This window comes from Pinus tabuliformis, chromosome 2_2, assembly GCF_031772625.1.
Source record: "Pinus tabuliformis cultivar Carrire ecotype Pingquan chromosome 2_2, CPIR1, whole genome shotgun sequence".
Classification (NCBI taxonomy): domain Eukaryota; kingdom Viridiplantae; phylum Streptophyta; class Pinopsida; order Pinales; family Pinaceae; genus Pinus; species Pinus tabuliformis.
The window spans coordinates 1,199,018,259-1,199,028,815 of NC_142300.1; the positions used below are offsets into that span (position 1 = coordinate 1,199,018,259).

The 10,557-nt window shown below is 35.9% G+C and overlaps 1 protein-coding gene across 3 annotated transcripts; it reads right to left on the reverse strand.

The window, feature by feature from the left end:
* On the reverse strand, positions 1–9,644 carry LOC149197798 (ABC transporter G family member 29-like). 3 transcript variants are annotated; one of them, XR_016254232.1, is made up of 9 exons: positions 9,583–9,644; positions 9,075–9,483; positions 8,629–8,919; positions 5,337–5,420; positions 5,104–5,237; positions 4,769–4,996; positions 3,093–3,212; positions 2,464–2,967; positions 1,968–2,269 (listed from the first exon to the last, which is right to left on the reverse strand). XR_016254232.1 is itself a non-coding variant. In XM_089404000.1 (7 exons), exons 2-7 carry the CDS (start codon positions 9,276–9,278, stop codon positions 191–193), a joined length of 957 nt encoding a protein of 318 aa, XP_089260126.1. In that variant the 5' UTR covers positions 9,279–9,483; positions 9,583–9,644; the 3' UTR covers positions 1–190. The 3 variants fall into 3 exon arrangements, 2 of the variants coding, with proteins under 2 accessions (XP_089260126.1, XP_089260125.1); XM_089404000.1 differs by lacking the exons at positions 1,968–2,269; positions 2,464–2,967; positions 3,093–3,212 and adding an exon at positions 1–206; XM_089403999.1 differs by lacking the exon at positions 1,968–2,269 and having other exon boundaries at positions 2,961–3,212.
* Between the last annotated feature and the right edge of the window lie 913 nt (positions 9,645–10,557).

A 10,557-nucleotide genomic window follows, 5' to 3' on the forward strand; every position in this document is an offset into this window, starting at 1 on the left:
CTGACTAGCCATGATTACTAATCTAATTTGTTTACGAATACCTAGTGCTTAAAAATAAATAGAAGCCACCTAATGTCCAATTGCAATGGGTGTTGCAGTGCCCCTTCAATTCAAACGAGAGTTTTCTCTTTTGAGGTTTGCAAGGTATTTGCTGTAAGTGCAAAAATGGGTGTTTTGACTCCCATTGATCTCAGTTGCCTTGTTGCCTGAAATTAAAGCAGTCATTTTGACGATAAGAATGAACCCAAAGTTTTAGAAACTGAGATGGTTGAGATGATTAATTCAGTAGCACAGACAAAATAAAACAAAATTTCAAAATTATAAGTTTTAAAGATTTAAAAGTTGTATACATCACGCATATTCATAACAGGCATCTCTTTGTCCATTAACACAAGATCATATGTTCTACCCTGCTTGAAATAGTCCACTGCTACCTTCCCATTCTCAGCTTCTTCACAGTAAAGATTAAGGCTTTGAAGCACCCTCCCGAAAATTATATGAGGTTTATTCAGTGAAAAATAATGAATGAGATCTCAGCAGCCTCAGCTTCTTCACAGTAAAGATTAAGGCTTTGAAGCACCCTCCCGAAAATTATATGAGGTTGATTCAGTGAAAAATAATGAATGAGATCTCAGCAGCAAGCTCTAGGTAAATTAACCTTGTATGGCCACAAGCAGTATCCTAAAACCAAACAACGATTTAGTCCTCATATAACTTACTCTGTTGATTTGTGTGTCTTCCACTAGCAAGATTCGTCTGGGGGAGCTACAAGAATCCTGAGAAATCATGGAACATTTTGACTTCACAGTTCTAACTTTCTGACTTCTGGTTTCAGTCTGAGATGAAATGTGTGGTCTTCCCACATTTGCAACATGTAATGGAAGTCCTGCTGAAATTATTGTGAATGGGGTGTCTGGATTCCATATTGATCCCCATACCATGGGGATTCTACAAGTGAACAGATTGCTGACTTTTTTGAGAGGTGCCAGACAGATCCCACTACTGGAACAAGATCTTTGATGTTGGTCTACAGCGTATCTATGAAAAGTAAGTTTAGGGCCAGATTTCATTTTTCATATGGTTCCATAGATCGTACATGGCCTCATGAGGAGGTAAATGAAAATATTCAATTAAATTCAACTATATACATCCATCCATACAAGTTGATATTGGGATGGGTCTAATGTGCTTTTGTTTGTTTTTGTGGGCAGGTTAAAACTAAACTGTGCCCTTAGCTGTTGAAGAAAGTGTTGATGGGATTGAACATAAAAGTGCAGAATTGCTTGGGGGAGATATACCCATATGATTCCAACTAAGTGACAATTGATCTATTAGTTGCTGCGTGCAGGTTATTCATGTCAGCTGCTTGACATCCTATTTGTTCGTTCACTTTTATCTGGGGTTTTTCCCTTACCAGGTTCACCAATTGAACCTCTCTTTTTCACAACATAGATATCTATTTATATTTAATCCAATGCTACAACATTCCATTACTTAATGGATCCATACATCACATATACATCTTTAAGAAAAATATCTTTGAGAATAATGAAATCCAACTCTAAATCTAGACTTTGCTATAAAAGGGACACATCAAGTTGAGCATTTCACTCTATGGAAGCATAATTACACTGAGATCTAAGAAAGATAAAACATGGCATATATGTAGAATTATTACACTATCTGACATGGAAAGCCTCTCAAAATCTAATTAAATAGAGATTAGGAAAAAGGCCCAAGGCAGTATGTGAAAAGATGAAAATCAATTAGACTATGTAATCCTAAATCATTTATTAAAAAATAAACTTATAAGTACAAGGTTAATCAACAAATCCCATTTTTGTTATATCTCCAATTTCTGGTTAAACATTAAAATTAGTCATTTTCATAAAATGAGAAAAACACAATTCAACTTAAACCAAATATTTCAAAAAAACTATAAATTATTTAACAACATAAATCCTCTCCCAAACAATCCTGTCTGCAAAAATGACTTTAAAACACATTTCAAATAACCATTGTAAATTTGGTGAACCTGCCACCAAAAAATGGTAACAAAATTTAATAAATCCTTATTATAGATACAAATTGTGCAGGCCACCCATATAGGCGAAGGAGTTAAAAACTTTGAACAAGCATTTCCCAAAGTCCCACTCGTTCGGCTTCACTAAAAAAACTAAAAGCTCTCTCATAAGTCTTCTTGTTGATCCCAGCCTGTTGCCAATGAGTGTGGCTCAAACCCGTTTTGATTGATCTTGAGAAGGAATTTCTGAAATTATGATATGGTGTTAGGGCTTGTTAATGCATCCATCAGAATACACACCACAGGACAAATACATTACTAATGAAATAAACTTAATTTGAATTTCAATTTTTCCCAATACAATACAGAGCTAATGACATTAACCATACAAAGGAACAATTATTGCTAACATATTTCAATTTTGAAATTTTTTAATTTACCTGTGACCAAAGTCCTTCACAGAAGATCAATTGAGTATAACTTGGATAGTCGAGAGAAAGAATTGTTATCTCCCCACCAAGACTCATTTCCAGCCTTTTAATAGTGCTGCAACTTCAGCTTTGACACTGCTGCTTGAAAAAAAATAATGATTTGCTTTATACCAGTTTATGCACTTTCCATAACTTGTTCACATTTTACTTCCAGCTCTAGCCTGCCTTCCCCAAGATGGAGAAAAGTTCAGTGTTGCTCAGGAGGATTGCAGGATTGTAAATGCCTGGAAACCCTAAAACCATATTCCTCGTCGCTTAATCAAATCACTGCAATAATGCAGATCAAGACTTACAAAGCAGGCAACCTGCAATCTGCACTTTTTTTTTTTTCATAACGAAGCCATGGGTATAATACAATGAAACCTTGAAACTCTTTCAACCCCCTCTGTTGCCAGCACAACCATCCACACCATATTGATCTAGTAATTGTACAAGTCTATCTCTGGACAGAGGCTGCAAAGGGACCAGATAATATAGATAACAAACATATATCAGAATTTGGATGCATTGGTAACAAATATCCAATATCATTCAGAAATAAATAAAATGGAATGCACATCCAACATGAAAATGCATACCTTTGCTTGAAAATCATCAACACCAGCCTCAAAGAAGAGGTCTTTATCAGATTGCAAGGTATTTGTTGTAAGTGCAAAAATGGGTGTTTTGACTCCCATTGATCTCAGTTGCCTTGTTGCCTGAAATTAAAGCAGTCATTTCGGTGATAAGAATGAACCCAAAGTTTTAGAAACTGAGATGGCTGAGATGATTAATTCAGTAGCACAGACAAAATAAAACAAAATTTCAAAATTATACGTTTTAAAGATTTAAAAGTTGTATACCTCACGCCCATCCATAAGCAGGGAACATCTCTTGAGGAACGATTATTTGTTATATTGGCTAATGATTCCTTTGACAGAGAGATATTTTTGTAATTTCTGTTTCCTTTCTTGTCAAGTCAAGTTGGGAGAGCATTGTAGTTAGCTAGAATGAGTAGAGTGAATCTACTGAGAGGGTGCCTCAGGCTTTTGAGAAGCCATTGTAATCCCTTCATGAAAGTGGTGTAATTTTTATATTAGGTGGATAAGAAAATATTAACTGTTGTTTCAAACTACGCGGTGTAACTTTTATATTGTGTGGATAAGAAAATATTAACTGTTGTTTCAAACTACTGTGTGTTGTCCACTATATTCATGTTACTGAATTATTAGATCTAGTTATCTTCTGATATGCCATGTTTGTGGTCTTTGAGTTCACCATTCAACAGCAGCAACTTGGTAGCTTGGAGTGATTGCGACAGCCAGCATTCCATAATATGTAAAATAGAGAAGGTTGAAGAACATGGTGAATATATACCAGCAAAATTTAAGTGCAGACCACTGAAATCCTATCATGGTGTACGTGAGCAACCCTTACATGGCTGACTGAATAAGTATGTAGGGAATCTCAATTACAATCTGAAACAAACAGCATATTGTGCAATTTAGATAACATATTGGTATATTTCAATCTAATGTAGTAATGCAATGTTAGTATCTATTATAATTTATCAAATATAATGTATTTTCCTGATTGAAATATTTATTATTGGAATCAAAAATAGGTGAAGTTTTAGTTGTAGGCTATCATATATATATATATATATATATATATATATATATATATATATATATATATATATATATATATATATATATATATATATATGGGCTAAAGAAGGTAGAAAATCATTTTAAAGTTTGGTTGAGAAGGTTTATAGTCACTAAGCTTGCCTGTGATAGAGCACAGGGTAAAGCAGAGTACATTCCAGCTGCCTTTTCTCTATAAAAGACAGTTCGCTCCACAGCCACTATGGATTGCACTAAAGAGGAATTAGCGACTCCTAGAAATAAAGTTGCACCATACAAAGCCCCCCTGACCTTTAACAAGTCATTTTTAGTTTCTCTGCAATAGATGCAAACAAAACAGTGAATACTTATTGTTTTTAAAATTATCGGGTCCCATGGCAAGAAATATTTTCTGCCAATTTTTTGATTCTAGTCATGAATTTGTTCTTTTTTATATTTAAAAGGATTTTTACATTAAAAGGTCTTAACCCAAAATTCCTCCATCAAGTTGCAATGCTTCAATTTTGGCATCACCCCTGATATATTGTTTGGAACATCTGTGGATCATGGATATATAATACTAAAATTATAAGCCATATAAACTTTCTATTTATTATCATTGCTAAGCAAATGTTTGTCGTACTTACATTTTCATTCCACACTGCCAGTAGATGGTGCCAAAAAAGAGTGCCGATATAAATGTGAAGAACAAACGGACTAAATTGTAATCTGTGCTTCGCCAATATGTCCAGTGCTTCTTCCACAGACAAGCAGTAAATTGGGCCCATGTAGATTGGGCAAACTTGGTTGGAAAGTAAAGATCCGTGGCACCTTGAACTTGTGTGGATAATTCTTTAACTAGCTCTATATGATACCTACAAAAAAGATAACACCATATCACTCAAATAATTGATGTAATATGATATTCATATTTCTTTGAAATCTGTTATGGGCATTATAAGAGCGTTTGATCTGGACTTACTGGAAAAGAGGAGACTTCTTATAAATTTCAGCAAAATCTATCTCAAGGCGCTCCTCAGCAGCTCTAAAGCTGATTTCTAGCATCCATGTTGCAGGGTTACATTTATCAGTAATCTTTGTCACACCTTCAATAGCCTGTCCAGGACATTTCAAGTTGCTAGATTCAATGAGACTTGAATAAACTGTAAGATGCCTTAATAACATATGCTGCATTAGCAAACATTAATCATATACCTGGAAGTACTCTATGACATGGATTGAATGGCGACCTAGTGAACCGCCATATATAATTTGACCACCTTGTTTCATCAATAGCAGCTGCAAAAAAAGAAAGAATGCTATTGTAGTTGGGATTGTTTGGGAACGTAAGAATCATTAAATATTTGCAGGGTGTTGTTCAATAAGCATTGCTTTACACACATGATTATTAGGTTTTACCTAGGTGTCCAAATGCATTGCCCTTCAGAGTGGGCAGTGAAAATTGTTTTAAACATTGATATTGGTGGGCTTCTAAAAGATGTTCCTTTCTAGAAATTTACAGAACCATCTACTTCTTCCTACAATCCATCTTATAACCTTTTCAAAACTAGCCATTTTGCTGAAGACCTTTGATATTAAATATTTTACTCCATGGCCTTGGATTTGAAATTTAAATATAGCTCTCCGAACTCTAGATACATCACTACCAATTGACCCCCTATGATTATTGTCAGTGGTTTGGATTTCTTGTTATATACCTAGGGGGGATAATATGGGGTACCAAGGGAGGTACCCAAGGTAATAATGTAATAATGGGATGGGCCATAGTAATAAATAAGGTGGTTAACCCATGTCATGTAATGGACCACAAGTAGTTAATAATAATGTAATGGGCCTATGGTATTAGTTGATGGTATGAGGGAACCATGGTAATGACCCATGGTATTGTATGTATGAGGCCTATATAGAGGCTAGAGACACCACATGGAGAGAGAGTGAAGTATTATTGTATGAACAGGCATATGGCTTGTGGAGTGTTCTTCTTCCTTAAGGAGTGAATGTACGGTGTTGCCCTACCATAAGGGTTTTGATCAATAAAGAAGCTTTTCTATCTATTTCTATCTTGTTATTATTGGGTTATTCTCTATTCTCTTATATTTTTGGATCAGATCTACAACAATTGGTATCGGAGCTACAACAAGTGGTATCAGAGCACTTTCTTGGGCACAAAAGTGGAGAATTTTTTTATTTTTTGCAGGGATTTTTGGGTGGCGAATTTGCAGATCAGATCTGTACGTTTTGGTGCAAGATCTGCAAAATATAATTGCAGATCTGGATTCTTTGTGAAAAAATAGCCGATTTCAAAAAAAAAATTGGTTGAATCGGAGTCCGGATGAAGGAGATATCACTGATCTAAAAATCAGTGGGGTTGCAGACAATTTTCAGGGCAGCGATTTTGCGGCGCAGATCTAGACATCTTGGTACAAGATATGCAAAATCTAATTGCAGATCTGGATTCTTTGGGAAAAAATACCCAATTTCAAAAAAAAAATCAGTCGAATCGAAGTCCGGATGAGGGAGATATCGCTGATTTAAAATCAGCTCTTTTTTGCAGAAATTTTGGTGACGGCGGGAGAGTTGCAGCGCAGATCGGAAATTCCAAGTGCCTGGATCAGGATTTCTATCACATGGGCAGATGCAGAATGGGTGTTCCATTTCCAAAAATAGGTTATAATAGAGATTCTGAGCAATATTGACGAAACTGTGACAATTACAAATTTTCGCCAAGTAAGTGAATTTTTCTCAAACCCTCTTCATGGAGGTTCTATTATTTGCAGGAAAAGATAATGGTCCTACTATTGAAGAATACATAAAACAACAAAAGTCAGCATGGGCAAAAAATTGGAGGGATTCATGGTGGTTGGGTTTCAAAGATGAGGCTTACAAATGGTATCTCTCACTTGATAACAAACAGTTGACCAAACTCTCAGATGCAGAATTTGAAAAAGTCCTTTTAGACAAATGGTCTCGTGCTAGAAAAAAGGAGAATGAGCCACGTAAGGGGTTATTTTCTACTGATGCTTTCTTATTGCAGGTTCATGGATTGATTCAGAAGGAGAAAATCATTGTGACTATAAATCCTAGTTGCAAGCAAAATCTTATAAGTGTTAATTTGGCAAAAAGATTGCAAGTTCCAGCAAAACACATTGAAACTGCACAAGTTGATAATGAGGATGTTCAAGTGTACAAGGATTTGAAGATTTCTATGGATAAATATGTGTTGCATGGTGATTTTTATGCTTCAGAGATGGATAATATGGATGTTGTTTTGGGATATCCTTGGATGGAATCCGTGGGTACTATCAATATTAATGTGCAGAAGAAATTCCTGAAGCTCTGGTATAAAAAGAAGAAAATTACATTACAGGATATTTCCATCAATAAGCAGGTAGAGTCCAAGGAGGCTGAAGCAGAAGATGTTTCAGAGTCTGATGATGAGCTAGTAATGATAGATAATCAAACACAAACAGAGGTTGAAGCAGAAAAGGCTACAGGTGCTGATACATCAGAGGACGGCTCAGTGGTTGAAGTCATATTGGACAAGAAGACACGACAACAGGCATCACAGCAGGGTGAATTAAAGAAAAAGACACCGTGGGTTAAAACTTCAACATATCATCACCCACATCACCCCGCAAGAAAACAACCAACACGATGGCAACCAACTAGCCACAAGGACAACAACCCCCATATGATGGATAGCAAGGAGCCTAGATCCACCTACTACACATCAACACTGAAGAGCTGCAATAGTCAATTTCCATCTCAAGCGAGCGAGGCCCCAGCGAGATCGAGGGTTCACCTTTCTCTTGGATGGCTAGATGCACGTGCATGGTACCAGTGGACTACTCTTTTTAGTAGATCTTATTATTTATGTTCTTCCCATGTTTCGGGGACGAAACATGCTTAGGGGGGTGGAATGTTATATACCTAGGGGGGATAATATGGGGTACCAAGGGAGGTACCCAAGGTAATAATGTAATAATGGGATGGGCCATAGTAATAAATAAGGTGGTTAACCCATGTCATGTAAGAGACCACAAGTAGTTAATAATAATGTAATGGGCCTATGGTATTAGTTGATGGTATGAGGGAACCATGATAATGACCCATGGTATTGTATGTATGAGGCCTATATAGAGGCTAGAGACTCCACATGGAGAGAGAGTGAAGTATTATTGTATGAACAGGCATATGGCTTGTGGAGTGTTCTCCTTCCTTAAGGAGTGAATGTACGCTGTTGCCCTACCATAAGGGTTTTAATCAATAAAGAAGCTTTTCTATCTATTTATATCTTGTTATTATTGGATTATTCTCTATTCTCTTATATTTTTGGATCAGATCTACAACATTTCTAGTGAAAAATATTTTTCCTTCCATGACATGTGGTTTCATGTACGCTTTCATATTTTTTTTGTGGGTGTCTGATCGCGATTTCAGATTTGGCTATATTAACAACCTGTAAGGAGTTAGAGATGTATCTTACCTCATCAAATCCTTCAAAAATATCTATACTTGGCTGATGGATAATACAGACTACAATTCGGCCTGTGTCCATTGTATTCCTAACTGTACGCATCACGATAGCTGCAGCTCTGGCATCCAGACCAGATGTCGGCTCGTCCATGAATATGATTGAAGGATTTGCAACAAGTTCTACAGCAATGGTTAGTCTCTTCCGTTGCTCAGTTGATAGACCACTCACACCAGGAAGACCCACCAATGTGTCTCTCAAGCTATCAAGCTCTACAAGCTCCATCACTTCATCCACAAACATCTGTTAAATAGAACAATCTCAATCTTAGGAAACCCAATATTAAGAATGAAAGAAAGAAACTATATTAAAGTCCATAGGTGGTTCATAAGCGGCTCTCAACATTTCTGTTGCATCAGGAGTATATTTTTAAGATTAAAATCACCATAAATATTTACCTGCTTGCTCTTGGTATCTATTTCTGGTGAAAGGCGCAAGTAAGCAGAGAACACTACTGATTCTCGTACTGTTATCTGAGGAAAGTGAATATCATTTTGCTCGCAATAATCTGAAACCCTGGCAAATGTCTCCTGTACCTTTGGAAAACCAGAGATATGTATATCCCCCTCAATATAACCTCCCGTTTTTCTTCCATAGCACATCCATGAATATGATATTCATATTTCTTTGAAATCTGTTATGGGCATTATAAGAGCGTTTGATCTAGACTTACTGGAAAAGAGGAGACTTCTTATAAATTTCAGCAAAATCTATCTCAAGGCGCTCCTCAGCAGCTCTAGAGCTGATTTCTAGCATCCATGTTGCAGGGTTACATTTATCAGTAATCTTTGTCACACCTTCAATAGCCTGTCCAGGACATTTCAAGTTGCTAGATTCAATGAGACTTGAATAAACTGTAAGATGCCTTAATAACATATGCTGCATTAGCAAACATTAATCATATACCTGGAAGTACTCTATGACATGGATTGAATGGCAACCTAGTGGACTGCCATATATAATTGGACCACCTTGTTTCATCAGCAACAACTGCAAAAAAAGAAAGAATGCTATTGTAGTTGGGATTGTTTGGGAAAGTAAGCATCATTAAATATTTGCAGGGTGTTGTTCAGTAAGCATTGCTTTACACACATGATTATCAGGTTTTACCTAGGTGTCCAAATGCATTGCCCTTCAGAGTGGGCAGTGAAAATTGTTCTAAACATTGATATTGATGGGCTTCTAAAAGATCTTCCTTTCTAGAACGAAGCCACTGGATATGGTGCCGGAATCGAACCGTTCAGTCTCTTCAAGTAAAGACGGTATTTCTGCAGCAAAACATGACTTATTTCTTTGTAAGGGATATGCCTGAGAATCCAACAAGCAAGCTTTCCTCTAGTCACAACATTCAGTCATAAGCATTCTGAATTTGCATCTGCCCAAACCTAAGAGAATTGGATTTTCTAAACAAGTGCCTTGCAAATGTTCAATCTAATTAAATTTATTATATTTTTGTTTAAAAATTAAGGATTAAACATTGTTTTTTATTTTTATATGCATCCAGTAAATAATTATTGAATAAAAACAATAAATTGAATCTAAAGGGAAATTCCAGTCCTTTACTATACATCTGTAACAATTTTTATGTGTATTCAATTTTTATTCCAGTCCTTTACTATACATCTGTAACAATTTTTATGTGTATTCATTTTTCATGTGTATTTTGTCATGTAGTTTTCATACCATCATTTTGAACCGTACATTACAATGAATCAAAATAGTTGAATTTTATCATTAGTATGAGAAACAGTAGTGATGTTCCTGTAATATCAAAGTTTCAATGTATATAATATCAACAGAGGAGATGAGTTTAATGCAAGACCTGCAATATGCATATATATAAAACAATCTAACCGGAGAGCATAGAAATTGATGGGTTCC

Bases quoted from the DNA above. Each gene is read 5' to 3' on its own strand.
- LOC149197798 (XM_089404000.1), bottom strand. From the start codon at position 9,278: ATGTGCTATGGAAGAAAAACGGGAGGTTATATTGAGGGGGATATACAT. The intron at 5,238-5,336 runs GTATATGATTAA...TGTCCTGGACAG, and splicing joins ATGTCATAGAGTACTTCCAG to GCTATTGAAGGTGTGACAAA. The intron at 4,997-5,103 runs GTAAGTCCAGAT...TCTTTTTTGTAG, and splicing joins AAGAAGTCTCCTCTTTTCCA to GTATCATATAGAGCTAGTTA.